The sequence below is a fragment of the Zalophus californianus genome, chromosome 7, assembly GCF_009762305.2.
Source record: "Zalophus californianus isolate mZalCal1 chromosome 7, mZalCal1.pri.v2, whole genome shotgun sequence".
Classification (NCBI taxonomy): domain Eukaryota; kingdom Metazoa; phylum Chordata; class Mammalia; order Carnivora; family Otariidae; genus Zalophus; species Zalophus californianus.
The window spans coordinates 111,752,971-111,771,552 of NC_045601.1; the positions used below are offsets into that span (position 1 = coordinate 111,752,971).

At 39.4% G+C, this 18,582-nt stretch overlaps 1 protein-coding gene across 6 annotated transcripts in view; it reads right to left on the reverse strand.

Moving 5' to 3' along the window:
• The window catches only part of DNAH8 (dynein axonemal heavy chain 8), a 417,769-nt gene that overhangs the window by 156,184 nt on the left and 243,003 nt on the right, over nt 1-18,582 (reverse strand). For all 6 annotated transcript variants that reach the window (XM_027603620.2, XM_027603615.2, XM_027603616.2 and 3 more), the window contains 3 exons: nt 6,802-6,911; nt 2,188-2,351; nt 675-867 (listed from right to left, as the gene is read on the reverse strand). In XM_027603620.2, the coding sequence (XP_027459421.2) occupies nt 675-867; nt 2,188-2,351; nt 6,802-6,911 (467 nt within the window). The remainder of the gene's footprint in view (nt 1-674; nt 868-2,187; nt 2,352-6,801; nt 6,912-18,582) is intronic.

Sequence of the window (18,582 nt, forward strand, 5' to 3'; positions counted from 1 at the left end):
CTATAAAGGGCAGAAGCGGTCCTGGACCATAAGGAAACAAATCCACGTAGCTGTGGTCCAATACAACTCTGTGTATGAACGCTGCATTTGAATGCCATGTAATTTTCACAGGTCACACAATATTCTTCTTCTTCGGATTCTTTTGCCACCCATTTAAAAAATGCAAATTTTAGCTTACAAATCTCACAAAACACAGCCAGAGGGCTGGATCTGGCCCATCAGCTGTAACTTGCCAGCCTTTCATACAGAGGACAGTTACAGAGTTTTGTATTTATCTCACACTTGGTCATCTTACTGAACTGTTAGTAGTTAAAACAGATGTTCAGTTCTTTTCTATTAAGAGATAATCATCTCATCTGCACACAATATTTTTGTTTTTTCCTATCTGATAATTACATCTTTTTTTGTTTGTTTTGGTCATTTGTTTCATTGCCTAGAACTTTCAAAACCATATTAAAGAGTAGCGATGATAGGAGGCATCCTTGTCTTATACCTGACTTTAATGGGATTACTGCTAAATTTCACTAAAATATTTTACTTGGTGTATGATGGCATGAATCACAACAAATAACTAATGTAGAAGTTACGACAACTCCGTGGTGGGACTCTGGGGTGCGGAGAAATATAGTTAGGTGAGTGATCGAAAAGCTCTTTTCAAAGGTGAAAATAAATACCAGTTCATAAGTTTTGGGCACTTCAAACACAGTATCCTCAGGCTCGTCACCAGTTGGTTCAGGTATCTCACGGAGAAAATCTGCAAAGTATGGTTCAGGAAGAATATATGAAGTCACATCTGGGTTAATATTCTCTTCAACTGCTCGAACAAGATGGATATTAAACCACTGCTCATCTTCAGGAGTTATAAATCTGAAAGAAAAAGGCAGGAGTAAATATGTAAAATATGAAGGCATCTTTCTTAATTGAACATGTCCAACCTCCCTCCACTTCCTGAGGCCCCATCCTACACCGTGGACTTCTCAGAACAGGGGAACAGACAAGGACATAACTCCATTAAGGAGAGATATAACACTGAGTATTACGTAAAAAAAAACACTGGCAAAGAGTCTCTCCTTGATCAATCTTAGTCTCCTCTGAATCCTCTTCCCAATTAGGCCGTGACTTTTGGACTTCTGTGTCCTTCTTTGCATTGCCCAATTGTACCAAGAATCCTGTCAAGTGGGTTTAATCCCAGAATCTCCCACTCGCCATATCTAATCACCCTTCAATATCTGACCAAATTCCTCATTCCCTATCACCCCCCAGGAAATATCTACTCACCCTAGCCTGCTTTCAGCAAGAATCCTATTAGGTCAGTTTAGCTAGAATCCCTCCCTTACACTTGATATTTCCTCTCAGTAGTTTTCCATCCACCGACGTCCCCTAAACTGCTCCATGGCTATAAATTCCCACTCTTCCCTTGTCGTATTTGGAGCTCAGCTCAGTTTCTCTCACCTCCTGCAAAACCCCATCGCGGTGGTCCATATACCCAGTGTGGTAATCCTGAATAAAGTCTGTATGCCTTATTGTTTTAACAAGTGTCATGAATAGTTTTTTTTTTTCTTTAACAATACAGATGAGTCACGTAGGTGGGGTCAAAGGTCCCTAAAATTTGCAATAGGAGTGCAGACTGATGACATTCAGTAGTGGACGAGCGTCCACTTTCTGGTTCTGTGAGCACACAGTACACAAATGTCCTTTTCAGACCTACAGTATCAGAGGGGGAAGAGCGGAAGGAGGGGGACCAACATTTGAGAAATACCATATATGTGTGTGATATTGTGGTAGGCCCTTACAGCTTTGTAAGATCAGCATCACCATCCATATTTTATACAGGAGGAAGCTGAGGCTCAGAACAATGACTGAGCCTATGTTCTCAGATTACACCAACCAAAACTTACACGGAGCTCAAACGTCCTAGAAAATATACATAATAAAATTTGCCTCTGAATGTTATCAAGTCTCTGATGATGTGGTGATTTAAAAAGATGTGCTGTGGAAATAATACTCAAGCAGACTGGCAGAGCATTTTTTAAGAGGACCAGCAGGTGGGAAATGGCATCAATGTTTCACAAGCCCCAGAGCAAATGAAGACAATACTCTAATTATTTGAGTAGATAATGCAGGAATTAGTCTCACAGTATCAACTTCTTATACAGTACATTTAAACTCAAGTGCTGTAGTATACACCTGTCTGCAATTACTCTGTTGCACTCGTGTTTGAAAAGTGATAGGAGAACAGATATCGAATCACACTCCTCGGCTTTTATGGTTAACATTCCTTGCCAAATTCTGGAAAGATCTCGAAGATTGAAAATGTAATGAAATTTAGAAGGAGTTGGCAGCATCTTCACCTAGGGATGGACAAAAATGTATTACTTTTCAGATAAAACTAAAAGCAGAACTGCTTTTTAGAACTACTTTATTCCACAAATTTTATTTTAAATGAAGTAGGCTGAGTAAATAAACCAAGATTAAGTTTATATTTTTGTCGCAGCACTGATGAGAAAAACACATCATAAATAAACCAACATAGAATTTCAAAGACCATAAGCTCTTGAATCAGATCCATTCCAGAAAAACACTTCAGATGCCAATTCCAATGCCTGTTCTATCAGCGTTAGTTGGCTTTGAACAAGTCACTTTCCCCTGAATTCTTAAAAACTATGTGAGTTGTGGGAATGACCATTCCTAATCATTGTTAACCATATTAGTGTGTACGTGGAAATATGTCATAACAAAAAACTGGGTGTGAGCTGATTGCCATTCAGTTAAGAACAATGAAAGTTCACTTCTGAAGTCAATAATGACCATTTCCATAGATTGCTTTAAGGTCTTTAGTATATTTGGATTTCCACCAATATATTGTATATCATGTATGATATACAATATTGGATCTCACCATGGAGATCCAAACTCAGTCAGCATGCTTTCACATACCTGTTTATCTAGAATAAGTTGGCAGGCCAGTCTGACATGCAGGTATAATGACGAGGTGGCTTTCCTGGGTTTTGTTTGTTTATTTGAACACCAACTTATCAGTTCTACCAACTTCAGAATCCAAACAGCCAAAGCTATAACAATGACACATTCTTGTGCGGAGAGATACCAGTTAGAGGATAAACTTGAGGTGTACTAGGCGTGGGAAGCATTGCTGGCCATGTATAAAGATTACAACTGATACCATTAGCATCATTTTGAATGTGAAAACAATATTCTGGAGAATCAAACTCCCCACAAGATTAATTCGGGAAAGCAAATGCTTTTTTTAGGGCCTATTTATGGAATATGCCCTTTCTACATTGAAAAAGTGCTCCATTGAGCTTATAGCATAATCATTACAGGCTAATTCATGGTGTAAGTTAAAACAGCAGGTAGCCAGGGAAGACAGAATAAAGACAAGTGTTATTTTACCAATTATCCTTAAATTTCCCTCTTTGCTCAGTTCCATTCCCAGCTAAAATGTTCATACCACTCACCAAAATGTAAAATCATATTACAAATATGCAGAAATAAAGGGCTAAGGCTGTGTGAATATCGCTTATTTCTTCGTGGTAAACGACTGCCCCTGGGATGACAGCCATTGAGGCAATCATTAAAGAGAATTGAATAAATTCCTTTTTTCCCCTCTTCTCATGTGTTAACCTGCTTCTTTCCCTTTAATTTTTGTCAACTCCTTTCTTTCCTCACCTGGGCTTCTGCCTTTTTTTTTTTTTTTTAAGATTTTATTTATTTATTTGACAGAGAGACACAGCGAGAGAGGGAACACAAGCAGGGGGAGTGGGAGAGGGAGAAGCAGGCCTCCCGCGGAGCAGGGAGCCCGATGATGCGGGGCTCGATCCCAGGACCCCGGGATCATGACCTGAGCCAAAGGCAGACGCTTAACGACTGAGCCAGCCAGGCGCCCTGGGCCTCTGCTTTAAAGCTGTATAAAGTAGGGGTGCCTGGGTGCCTGAGTCAGTTGAGCAGCCAACTCCTGATTTCATCTCAGGTCATGATCTCAAGGTCATGGGACCCAGCCCCATGTTGGGCTCCACACTCATCAGGGAGTCTGCTTGAGATTCTCTCCCCCTGCCTCTCCCCCCCACTCACTCTCTGTCTTTCTCTCAAATTAATAAATAAATCTTAAAAAAAAAAATAAAGCTGTGTAAAGTGATATAAAGATGAAGTGGTATATAAGGGTTAAAAGTGCTTTGTGAGGATGGGAGGTTTGAAGAAAAGATACAAAAAGAGCTGCTTATTTGGGGGTGGGAGGGGAGGAAGATTCATTCATTATTCAGTGGCTATTTTTGAACACTTCCTGCTGCCCTTAAGAAGATACCATTGTAACTAAGAAGACAGCATGGTAACTAGCAGCTCAATCTGCTAAAATCAGAGAGCTTCTGTTCTAGTGGGGAGACTGACAATAGATAAATAAGAAACAAATATATTGGTAAACAAACAAATTGACAAATAATAATGATAAAAGTCATGGTCAGAAAAAATAAAGTAGGGTCAGAAGACAGATAATGACTGCGATAGAGCCATGGACAGTTACTTTAGAGACAATGATCTGAGAAAGCCCCTCTGAAGGTAAGAAGAATGAGAATGAGTCCAAACAAAGTACGGTGGCCCAGAGGCACAAGAAACATGGAGTGTTTGAGGAACAGCGAGAGGGCAGGGCCGCTGGAGCAGAAGGTGGAAGGGGCGAGCAGGGGCCAGCTCAGGGGGTGAGTTTCACAGGCCAGAGCAAGGCGTTGGGTTTCACTCTAAGTGTACCTGGGAGCCTCCTGGTGGTTTTGAGAAGGAGTAATGATTTCTCATTTACTTTCTTCAAAAGCATTTTAGGACTGTGTAAAGAACAGACTCTAGGAAGGGAAAAAGAAAGCAAGTGGCTTCATGGTCCAGAGGGCAGGTGATAAAAGCATCTATCAGGGGGGTCACTCTGAGACGGCAGAGAGTGCTCAAGCTTTGGGATATATTCTGAAAGCATGGTAACTGAGACTTGCTGATGGATTGGAAGTAGAGGGATGAGGGAGACAAATCAAGGACGGCACCAGTTTTTTAGTCTGAGGAGAAGGATCAGTGGTGTTGCTATTAGCTAAAAAGATGCAAAAGTCTGAGGGAAGGTCATATTAGAAGGACAACTAAGAGTTCTGTGCAGACACATTAACTTTAAGATGGTTATTGGACATCTAAATGGCTATGTCTACTAAGCAGTAGGAAATCAGTATGGAGCCAAGCAGAGAGGCCTGGAATGGAAGCCTGGATTTTGAAGTCAGCAGCACGGAGATGGTGTTTAAGGCCTTGGAGCTGGAGAAACCATCTGGGTAAAGAATACAGACAACGGAGAGGTCCTAGAGTTGAGATTGGGTGCACTCCAGTCTCTAGAGGAAGGGAAGAAGAGGGGGGACTTTTAAAAAGGTAACTTGTCAGGTAGGAAGAAAACCAAGAGCATGAGGTCCCTCGGGAACCAAGTGAAAAACGTGTCGAGAGGGAGACTTTTATGTCAAATGCTGCTAAAGAGTCAAGTAAGAGGAAGACATCAACCTCTGGATTTGGCAAGACTGAGATCTTTGGTGACTCTGACGAGAGCAGTGGAATGAGAGCTTGTGGAAAACAGGTTAAAGAGGTAAAGAAAGATGCGAAATGGAACCAGTAAACATTCATATAACGAGAGAAGCTTTGATGGAAAGACACCCAGAAGGCCAAAGCTTTTCAGGAAAATATGTATATAATCACATGAGTGTGAACAATGGATGGATCTGACCACAGAAAATTATCTCAGACACTCAGCCCTGGCCATTCATTTTGAATTTTCTTTAAGAGAAGCAGAATGGCAAGTGCAAAGACCCTGTGTTGGCAAGGGGCGGGCCCCATGCAAGGAACAGGCCATTGTGCGGATCAAGCATTTCATAAGGAACACCTAATTCCTCTTTATAATTCTCTTATGTAGAATTCCCCCAGGAATCTGAGAGGTTGACACCCTCCAAGTTTCCCCAGGACATAAGCTTCCTCCGAGATATGTGTAATTGGCCTAATGAATGTTTTTTGGCAAATGCCTCAGCCTTGTTTTAAGCCTAGGTCTGAAATGTCACAGACCTATGCTTAATTGCTTTTGCATGAGTCTGCTTTGAGCCACTGGTGACAGCTACAGGTTTGCTGAGCTTTACTTAGGGCACTGACCTGTATATTAAAATCTAGGCTAGGAGCACCTGGGTAGCACAGTTGGTTAAGTGTCCAGCTCAGGCTGTGATCTCAGGGTTGTGAGACCAAGCCCAGTGTCAGGCTCCACGCTTAGCATGGAGTATGCTTGAGATTTTCTCTCCCTCTCCCCCCCCACCCTCTCTAAGGTAAATAAATAAATCTTATTTAAATATATATATCTATTTTGTTAAGTACACTTCCATTCATTTACTAATTCCCATTCCATCTCAGAGACTCACACAAGTTTGACTTTAAGTCTCAGGTAGCTAAGAACATCCGGAAATTCATGTATTCAGTCAGCCAGTAAACATGTGAATGTCTGACATACAAATCAGAGTAACAAGTGGAAAAGCAGTACTCTCATTTTAGCAAAATTCTACTTTATCTTGGATGCTGTGTGTGGTTTATAGTAATATCTCATACATATGGAAAGCATCATCTAGTCGGAATATTTGCTCGCTGGAAGGAAAAGGTGTCATAAATCTATTTGAGCACCTAATTTGTCTTTTTCAAAAAAACCCCACTGCTCCATGATGTGATGATAAGTTCATGAGCCATGAGGTGAGAACGGACTGAGTAATAGTTGACTTTCTGTTATTACGGACAACGCTTCTGTACCTTCGTCCACTGCCACAGCACTCTGCCTGCTGAAACTAAATTTGCAATCATCTCACATACTTCAAGTTTGAACTTTCTGCAAGGATCAAAGTACCCACAGCCAATAAGTCCTGGAAAATAAAACAAGATTGAAGGTGCACACTTATGAAAAGATTACAAGGTGCATATTTATCCCGGTGAATAAATCATGATAAGACAGAGTAAGCTGGGTGACATTAAGAATTTTTCTCAAGGAATCAGCTAAGACTGGAAGTCAGAAGTGGGGCCATCAAAGCTTAGTGTGTAGTGATAAGTGTTTTATATGTATTAACTCACTTAATCTTCCCCACATCCTGTGGAAAAGGATCTCAGATAGATATTATCATTATTCCCATTCTGAGTTTAGTAACTTGCCCGAGGTCGCACAGCTTGTATGTGGGTGGATCTGAGATTTGAACCTGAGCAGCCTGGCTCTGGAGTCCATAAAATAGCACTCACCCTGAAGCACATAAGGGCTGGAAAAGAATTTAGAGACTACTTGCTCATATCACCGATATGGAGGTCGGACCAAGACTAGGAAGGGAAATTGTTCAAGGTCACACGGATTGGTTGTTGAAAGAATTGGACTCAGGACCCACATCTTGTGACCCTGGCCTGGGCTGGTGATATAATGGTCCCTTGGAAACACCCAGCACAATGACAATCTGACACAGTCACCCTCAGGAAGGACTGGGCTGTAGATTTATAGACTGTTCTTAAATTCTCAGTGTTTTTGGTTTTAGACTGCAAAAACAGATTTACTCTACTTCACTCCAGTGAGACTGCATGTTGAATAATACCTTCAGTTCTGAGCATGGTATTTTCAGAGGAATGCAAACAGGAATATTTGCTCAGAGATGCAGAGCAGGTATATGAAGGGTGGAGCAGCTAAAGAAACTGGGGTTTGTTCACGTGGACCAAAGAACAGTAGCCCTGAGGGAACATCAAATTGTCCTATGAAGTCAGGGTTGGTTGTGTTTGATGCTTGCAAGGCCCTTTTGCTTCCTGAAATCCCGTACTCTAGATCCCTGACTTCCTGTGGGACAAGGATTCTGTAAGAAGCATGGCATCTGGCATCGGAAAATAGGATTAACACCACACCTCTGCCACACACTAACTGAATGGACTTGACTGGGCGTCATTTCACTTCTCTGAGCCTCAGTTTCTCATTTCTTTCTGTCTTTAGTTTTCAGTATTAATCATATTGAAGAGTGTATAAAATAGTTTAACAAATAAACACTCACATACAGTCTACTAGATTGAGAAACACAACCTTGCCCCAGTATACTAGAAACCCCCATTTGTCCATCCCTGTCCACAACCCCTTCCTTCCTCCAAGAGCAGCCACTACTCTGACCTGGTGAAAATCTGTGACTCACTTTTCTTTATAGCTTTGCTACTTATGGTTTTGACCTTTAACCTTTTCTTTAACTTCAACTTTTGAAATTTAATTTAATGGAATCATATCACATATTCCTTTGTGACTTGCTTCTTTTACTCAACATATTTCTAGGATTCATCCACGTGGGAACCTGTAGCTGTGTTTATTCATGTTCCCTGCTGCATAGCTTCATGCTATGTGCCAACACCACAATTTATTGACCCAATGTTACTGTCAATAAATATTTGGATTATTTCAAGGTTTTTTGCTATCTTGAACATTGTCCTATAAACATGCTTGTGTGTCTTCTGGCACGCATGTACAGAATCAAGTAAAGATGGATTAAGGGTTTAAATATGGAAGGCAAAACTGTAATGTTTGGAAGAAAATATAGGCGAGTATCTGCGTGACCTCTAGGTAGGAAAGGACTTCTTAAATGCATCTCAAAATATGCAAATCATAAAGGAGACAAATGATAAACTGGCATATGCCTGGGAGTGGAACTGCTGTGGGTGTCCACACGTTCTGCTTTACCAGCAGGTGTTAAGTGTCTCAGTTCCTGCCCATTCTCACCAATGCCTGATTTTGTCAGAATTTTTCATTTTTTTGCAAATCCAGTGGGTATAAATGGTATTTCCTTGGTGTTTTAAATTTGCATTTTCCTGAATATTAGTATGTTTATCATCTTTACATTTGTTTATTGGTCATTTGCTTTCTTCTTCTTAAAGTGCTTGATTTTCTGTCCATTTTTATATTAGGATGTTTGCTTTTCTCTGATTCATAGGATTTCTTTAAGTGTTCAGATTACTAACGTTTTTTGTTTTATTGCATGTGTTGAAATTTTTTTCTTCCACTTTTGAGGCTTGTCTTTTCACTCTTTAATGTTGCTTTTTAGACAAACAAAAGTTCTTAATTTTAATCTAGTAAAACTTGTCGTCTCCTTCCTTATGGTTTACGCTTTCAGAGTCTCACTTAAAAAGTTCTTTCCTAGAAGAGGAGTTGAGGTGGTGGAGGAGTAGGGGGACCCTAAGCTTGCCTCATCCCTTGAATACAGCTAGATAATTATCAAATCATTCTGAACACCCAAGAAATTGATCTGAGGACTAAGAACAAACTGCACATCTAGAGGTAGAAAAATGTCCACATCATAGAAGGTAGGAGCTGCCGAGAGGTGATTTGGGAGGAGAAAAGAACTGCAGGTGCTGCAAAGGGGAGGGAGCCCTGATCGCAGAGAGAGGAGCAAGAGAGAAAGAGTGAAGCAACAGGCAGGGGGTTGCACAAGAAAAACTCTTTCCTAAAACCATTGACTGGGAAAAGGAGACGGGCTGACTACCACAAGTCTTTATAAGCAGTGGAGTTCAAAATCTTAAGTTCTAGATGTCTGCACCATCGCTGGGGTCGTGCCTGGCAGGCTTAGTGGTGGTCTGGTGGGGAAGGAGGGCAGAGGCCCAGGAGTGTGCAGTGTGGTCTAAGGATCCCCTGGGTCACATGGGGAGAAACAGTTCCCCCTTTGGGGAGTACCTTTGGGAGTTGTGGCATGGCCTCTCTGGGGGACTCAATGAGTGGGGAAAAGAAAGAATAAAAGCAACAAAGACTAGAAAGAAACAGAGAACATCATCAGATATACCAACCAGGTAACACAATGTCACTAAATTCATATCTATCAATAGTCACTCGAAATGTAAATGGACTAAATACTCCAATCAAGACACAGGGTATCAGAATGGATAAAAACACAAGACCCATCTATATGATGTCCACAAGAGCCTCATTTTAGACCTAAAGATACCTGCAGATTGAAAGTGAAGGAATGGAGAACCATCTATCATGCTAATGGACATCAAAAGAAAGCCAGAGTAGCCATACTTATATCAGACAAACTAGATTTTAAAACAAAGACTATAACAGAGATGAAGAAGGGCATTATATCATAATTAAGAGGTCTACACATCAAGAAGATCTAACAATTGTAAATATGTATGCCCCAACTTGGAAGCACCCAAATATAGAAATCAATTAATAACAAACATAAAAAAACTCATTGTAATAATACAATAACAATAGGGGACTTTAACACCCCACTTAATAGCAATGGACAGATGATCTAAGCAGAAAATCAAACAAGGAAACAATGACTTTGAGTGACACACTGGACCATGTGGACTTAACAGATATGTTTAGAACATTTCATCTTAAAGCAGCAGAATACACATTCTTTTTGAGTGTACATGGAACATTCTCCAGAACAGATCACATACTGGGTCACAAATCAGGTCTCAACAAGTACAAAACCATTGAGATCATTCCCTGCATATTTTTGGACCACAATACCATGAAACTTGAATTCAACCATAAGAAAAAATTTGGAAAGACCACAAACACATGGAGGCTAAAAAACATGCTACTAAAGAATGAATGGGTCAACCACAAAATTAAAGAAGAAATAAAAAATTACATGGAGGCAAATGAAAATGAAAACACGACAATCCAAAACCTTTGGGATACAGCAAAAGTGGTCCTAAGAGAAAAGTATATTGCAATACAGACCTACCTCTAGAAGCAAGAAAAGAAGTACACAACCTAACCTTATACCTAAAGGAGCTAGAAAAGGAATATCAAATAAAGCCTAAAGCTAGCAGAAGAAGGGAAATAATAAGGATTAGGACAGAAATAAATGATATATTAAAAAAAAACAGAACAGATGTATGAAACTAAGAGCTGGCTCTTTGAAAGAATTAATAAAATTGATAACCCCCTGGCCAGACTTATTAAAGAGAAAAGAGAAAGGACCCAAATAAATAAAATCATGAACAAAAGAGGAGAGATCACAACCAACAGCACAGATATACAAACAATTATAAGAGAATATTATGAAAAATTATATGTCAAGAAATTGGGCAAATAGGAAGAAATGGACAAATTACTAGGAACATACAAACTACCAAAATTGAAACAGGAAGAAATAGAAAATTTGAACAGATGCATAACCAGTAATGAAATTGAATCAGTAATCAAAAATCTCCCAACAAACAAAAGTCCAAGGCCAGATGGTTTCCCAGTGGAATTCTATCAGACATTTAAAGAGGAGTTAATAGCTATTTTTCTCAAACTGTTCCAAAACATAGAAATGGAAGGAAAACTTCCAACTCATTCTACAAGGCCAGCATTACCTTGATTAGAAACCAGACAAATACCCCACTAAAAAGGAGACCATCCCTGATGACCATGGATATAAAAATTCTCAACAAGATACTAGCAAATCGAATCCAACAATACATTAAAAGAATTATTCACCATGATCAAGTGGGATTTATTCCTGGGCTGCAGGCATGGTTCAATATTTGCAAATCAATCAATGTGATACACCACATTAATGAAAGGAAGAACCAGATGATCCTCTCAGTAGATGCAGAAAAAGCATGTGACAAAGTACAGCATCCATTGTCTTTTTTTAAAGATTTATTTATTTTATTTATTTATTTACTTACTTACTTACTTACTTACTTACTTACTTACTTACTTGTGAGAGAGCATGAGCTGGGGGTGGAGGGGTAGGGGCAGAGGTAGAGGGAGAAGCAGGCTCCCTGCTGAGCAGAGAGCCTGATGTGGGGCTCCATCCCAGGACTCCAGGATCATGATCTGAGCTGAAGGCAGACACTTCACTGAATGAGCCACCCAGGCACTCCACAGCATCCATTCTTGATAAAATCCCTCAACAAAGTAGGCTTAGAGGGAACATATCTCAAAATAATAAGGGCCATCTATGAAAGACCCAAAGTTCACATCATCCTCAATGGGGGAAAACTGAGAGCTTTTCCTCTATGGTCAGGAAAAAGATCCTAAATGGCTTGACAGGCGAATTCAACCAAACATTTAAGGAAGAGTTAATACATATTCTTTGTAAACTATTCCAAAAAAAGAAAAGGAAGGAAAACCTCCAAATTCATTCTATGAGGCCAGCATTATCCTGATACCAAAACCAGATAAAGACACCACAGAAAAAGAAAACTATGGCCAATATCTCTGATGAACATAGATGTAAAAATCCTCAGTAAAATACTAGCAAACTGAACCCAACAATACATTAAAAAAAATCATTCACTCTTTTCGGGGGGAGGAGCAAGATGGCAGAGGAGTAGGAGACCTGGATTTCGTCTGGTCCCAGGAATTCAGCTGGGTAGGGAAAAACCATTCTGAACACCTATGAACTCAACAGGAGATCGAAGAAAAGAATAGCAACAACTCTGAACAGAAAAGCGACCACTTTCTGGAAGAGTCATATTCTATCCCTTCATAGTAGTTACCCTTATTTTTGGTATATATATATAAGTTGTTCTATCTTTAAAATTTTGAGATACAGTTTCTTCTAACAGATCAAAATATACCCTAAATCTCTAGTGTATGGCTTTGTTTTAGTCTCCTGCCTGTTCACATTCTCTCCCTTTTTTTTTTTAAATCCTCGTGTTTCTTTTTTCAACCAACTTCTTATCAATTCCTTTTATAAAATCTTTTATAATTTTCATCTTTACAGTCATATTCCATCCCTTCATTGTATTAACCCTTATTTTTGTACATATATACGTTTTTCTTTCTTTAAAATTTTGGGAGGCACTTTCCTCTAGCAAACCAAAATATGCCCAAAATCTAGTGTGTGGCACTGATCTATGCACCAGCCTGATCATATTTGATCATATTCTGGTTTTTTTGTTTTCTTTTGTTCTGTTTTTGTTTGTTTTTCTCTTTTTCTCTTTTTTCTTTTTCTTTTTTCTTTCCTTCCCTTTCTTTTCCCCCCGTTTCAGGTCTTTTCTAATTTGTTTACTGTACATTTTCTGGGGACGTTGTTACCCTGTTAGCATTTTGTTCTCTCATTCATCTATTCTCCTCTGGACAAAATGACAAGATGGAAAAAATCACCTCAACAAAAAGAACAAGAGGCAGTACTGACTGCCAGGGACCTAATCAATACGGACATTAGTACTATGTCAGAACTAGAGTTCAGAATGATGATTTTAAAGATACTAGCTGGGCTTGAAAAAAGCATGGAAGTTATTAGAGAGACCCTTTCTGCAGAAATAAAAGAACTAAAATCTAACCAAGTCGAAATCAAAAAGGCTATTAATGAAGTACAATCAAAAATGGAGGCTCTAAATGATAGGATAAATGAGGCAGAAGCGAGAATTAGTCATATAGAAGAACGAATTATGGAAAATAAAGAAGCTGAGAAAAAGAGAGATCAACAACTACTGGATCACGAGGGCACAATTCGAGAGATAAGTGATAGCATAAGATGAAACAACATTAGAATAATTGGGATCCCAGAAGAAGAAGAAAGACAGAGGGGGGCAGAAGGCATATTGGAGTAAATTATAGCAGAGAACTTCCCTAATTTGGGGAAGGAAACAGGCATCAAAATCCAGGAGGCACAGAGAACCCCTCTCAAAATTAGTAAAAATAGGTCAACACTCTGACATCTAATAGTAAAACTTAGGAGTCTCAGAGACAAAGAGAAAATCCTGAAAGCAGCTCAGGAGAAGAGATCTTTAACCGACAATGGTAAAAACATTGATTGGCAGCAGACCTATCCAGAAAGAACTGGCATGATATATTCAGAGCACTAAATGAGAAAAATATGCAGCCATGAATACTATACCCAGCGAGGCTGTCACTGAAATAGAAGGAAAGATTAAAAGCTTCCAGGACAAACAAAAACTGAAGGAATTTGCAAACACAAAACAAGCCCTACAAGATATATTGAAAGGGGAAATCTTTAAAAAAAAAAAAGAAAGAAAGAAAGAAATATTGAAAGGGGTCCTCTAAGCAAAGAGAGAGCCTAAAAGCAACATAGACAAGAAAGGAACACAGACAATATACAGTAACAGTTACCTTACAGGCAATACAATGGCGCTAAATTCATATCTTTCAATAGTTACTGAAGTGTAACCGGCCAAATGCCCCAATCAAAAGACACAGGCCATCAGATTGGATAAAAAACCAAGACCCATCGATATGTTGTCTGCAAGAGACTCATTTGAGACCCAAAGACACCCCCAGATTGAAAGTGAAGGGTGGAAAACCATTTACCATGCTAATGTACACCAAAAGAAAGCTGGGGTGGCAATCCTTATATCAGAAAAATTAGATTTAAAAACAATGACTGTAATAAGAGATGAGGAAGAACACTATATCCTACTTAAAGGGTCTATCGAACAAGAAGATCCAACAGTTGTAAATATCTATGCCCCTAACATTGGAGCAGCCAATTATATAAGCCAATTAATAACAAAGGCAAAGAAACACATCAACAACAATACAATAATATTAGGGGATATTAACACCCCCCTCACTGAAATGGACAGATCATCTAAGCAAAAGATCAATAAGGAAATAAAGACTTTAAATGACACATTGGACCAAATGGACTTCACAGACATATTCAGAACATTCCATCCCAAAGCAACAGAATACACATTCTTCTCTAGTGTCATGGAACATTCTCCAGAATAGATCACATCCTAGGTCACAAATCAGGTCTCAACCGGTACCAAAAGACTGAGATCACTCCCTGCATATTTTCAGACCACAATGCTTTGTAACTACAACTCAATCACAAGAGGAAAGTTGGAAAAAACTCAAATACATGGAGGCCAAAAAGCATCCTACTAAAGAATGAATGGGTCAACCAGAAAATTAAAGAAGAATTAAAAAAATTCATTGAAATGAATGAAAATGAAAACACAACTGTCCAAAATCTTTGGGATGCAGCAAAGGCAGTCCTAAGAGGAAAATATATAGCAATACAAGCCTTTCTCAAGAAACAAGAAAGGTCTCAAATACACAACCTAACCCTACACCTAAAGGAGCTAGAGAAAGAAAAGCAAATAAAGCCTAAACCCAGCAGGAGAAGAGAAATAATAAAGATCAGAGCAGAAATCAATGAAATAGAAACCAAAAGAAGAGTAGAACAGATCAATGAAACTAGGAGTTGGTTCTTTGAAAGAAGTAACAAGATTGATAAACCCCTGGCCAGACTTACCAAAAAGAAAAGAGAAATGTCCCAAGTCAACAAAATCATGAATGAAAGAGGAGAGATCACAACCAACACCAAAGAAATACAAACAATTATAAGAACATATTATGAGCAACTCTATGCCAGCAAATTAGATAACCTGGAAGAAATGGATGCATTCCTAGAGATGTATCAACTACCAAAACTGAACCAGGAAGAAACAGAAAACCTGAACAGACCCATAATGGCTAAGGAAATTGAAGGAGTCATTAAATCTCCCAACAAACAAAAGCCCAGGGCCAGATGGCTTCCCAGGGGAATTCTACCAAACATTTCAGGAAGAGTTAATACCTATTCTTCCGAAACTGTACCAAAAAATAGAAATGGAAGGAAAACTTCCAAACTCATTTCATGAGGCCACCATTACCTTGACCCCCAAACCAAAGACCCCATCAAAAAGGAGAATTACAGACCAATATCCTTGATGAACATGGATGCGAAAATTCTCACCAAAATACTAGCCACTAGGATCCAACAGTATATTAAAAGATCATTCACCACGACCAAGTGGGATTTATTCCTGGGCTGCTAGGTGGGTTCAACATCCACAAATCAATCAACATGATACAGTACATTAACAAAAGAAAACAAGAATCATATGATCCTCTCAATAGATGCAGAAAAAGCATTTGACAAAGTACAGAATCCTTTCTTGATCAAAACTCTTCAGAGTATAGGGATAGAGGATACATACCTCAATATCATAAAACCCATCTATGAAAAACCCACAGCGAATATCATTCTCAATGGGGAAACACTAAGAGCTTTCCCCCTAAGGTCAGGAATGCGGCAGGGATGTCCAGTATCACCACTGCTATTCAACATAGTACTAGAAGTCCTAGCCACAGCAATCAGACAACAAAAAGAAATCAAAGGCATCCAAATCAGCAAAGAAGAAGTCAAACTCTCACTCTTGACAGATGATACGATACTTTATGTGGAAAACCCAAAAGACTCCACCCCAAAACTGCTAGAACTCATACAGGAATTCAGCAAAGTGGCAGGATATAAAATCAATGCACAGAAATCAGTGGCATTCCTATACACCAACAACAAGACAGAAGAAAGAGAAATTAAGGAGTTGATCCCATTTACAATGGCACACAAAACCATAAGATACCAAGGAATGCATTTAGCTAACCAAAGAGGCAAAGGATCTGTACTCAGAAAACTATAAAATACTCATGAAAGAAATCGTGGAAGACACAAAGAAATGGAAAAACATTCCATGCCCATGGATTGGAAGAACAAATATTGTGAAGATGTCAATGCTACCTAGAGCAATCTACACATTCAATGCAATCCCCATCAAAATACGATCCACTTTTCTCAAAGAAATGGAACAAATAATCCTAAATTTTGTATGGAACCAGAAGAGACCCCGCATAGCCAGAGGATGTTGAAAAAGAAAAGCAAAGCTGGCGGCATCACAATTCCGGACTTCCAGCTCTATTACAAAGCTGTCATCATCAAGACAGTATGGTACTGGCACAAAAACAGACACATAGATCAATGGAACAGAATCAAGAGCCCAGAAATGGACCCTCAACTCTATGGTCAACTCATCTTTGACAAAGCAGGAAAGAATGTCCAATGGAAAAAAGACAGTCTCTTCAACAAATGGTGTTGGGAAAATTGGACAGCCACATGCAGAAGAATGAAACTGGACCATTTCCTTACACCACACACAAAAATAGACTCAAAATGGTTGAAAAACCTCTACGTGAGATAGGAGTCCATCAAAATCCTAAAGGAGAACACAGGTAGCAACCTCTTCGACCTCAGCCGCAGCACCTTCTTCCTAGAAACATTGCCAAAGACAAGGGAAGTGAGAGCAAAAATGGACTATTGGGACTTCATCAAGATAAAAAGCTTTTGCACAGCAAAAGAAACAGTCCACAAAACCAAAAGACAACCAACAGAATGGGAGAAAATATTTGCAAATGACCTATCAGATAAAGGGCTAGTATCCAAAATCTATAAAGAACTTCTTAAACTCAACACCCAAAGAACAAATGATCCAATCAAGAAATGGGCAGAAGACATGAACAGACATTTTTCCAAAGAAGACATCCAAATGGCCAACAGACACATGAAAAAGTATTCAACATCACTGGGCATCAGGGAAATCCAAACCAAAACCTCAATGAGATACCACCTCACACCAGTCAGAATGGCTAAAATTAACAAGTCAGGAATAGACAGATGTTGGCAGGGATGCAGAGAAAGGGGAACCCTCCTACACTGTTGGTGGGAATGCAAGCTGGAGCAGCCACTCTGGAAAACAGTATAGAGGTTCCTCAAAAAGTTGAAAATAGAGTTACCATACGATCCAGCAATTGCACTACTGGATATTTACCCCAAAGATACAAATGTAGGGATCCGAAGGGGTATGTGCACCCCAATGTTTATAGCAGCAATGTCCACAATAGCTAAACTGGAAAGAGCCAAGATGTCCATCAACAGATGCACGGATAAAGATGTGGTGTATATATACAATGGAATATTATGCAGCCATCAAAAGGAATGAGATCTTTCCATTTGTACCAACGTGGATGGAACTGGAGGGTGTTATGCTGAGCGAAATAAGTCAATCAGAGAAAGACATGTATCCTATGACCTCACTGATATGAGGAATTCTTAATCTCAGGAAACAAACTGAGGGTTGCTGGAGTGGTGGGGGGTGGGAGGAATGGGGCAGCTGGGTGATAGACATTGGGGAAGGTATGTGCAATGGTGAGCGCTGTGAATTGTGCAAGACTGTTGAATCACAGGTCTGTACCTCTGAAACAAATAATACATTATATGTAAAAAAAAAAAGAAGAAGAAGATAGCAGGAGGGGAAGAATGAACGGGGGGAAATCAAAGGGGGAGATGAACCATGAGAGATAATGGACTCTGAAAAACATACTGAGGGTTCTAGAGGGAGGGGTTGGGAGGATGGGTTAGCCTGGTGATGGGTATTAAAGAGGGCACGTTCTGCATGGAGCACTGGGTGTTATGCACAAACAATGAATCATGGAACACTACATCAAAAACTAATGATGTAATGTATGGTGATTAACATAACATAATAAAAAAAATCATTCACCACAAACAAGTGAGATTTATTCCTGGGTTGCAAGGATGGTTCAATATTTGCAAATCAATCAACATGATGCATCACATCAATAACAGAAAGGATAAGAACCCTATGATCATTCCAATAGATACAGAAAAATCATTTGACAAAGTACAACATCCTTTCATGATAAAATCCCTCGACAAAGTAGGCTAGAGGGAACATATCTCAACATAATAAAGGCCATCTATGAAA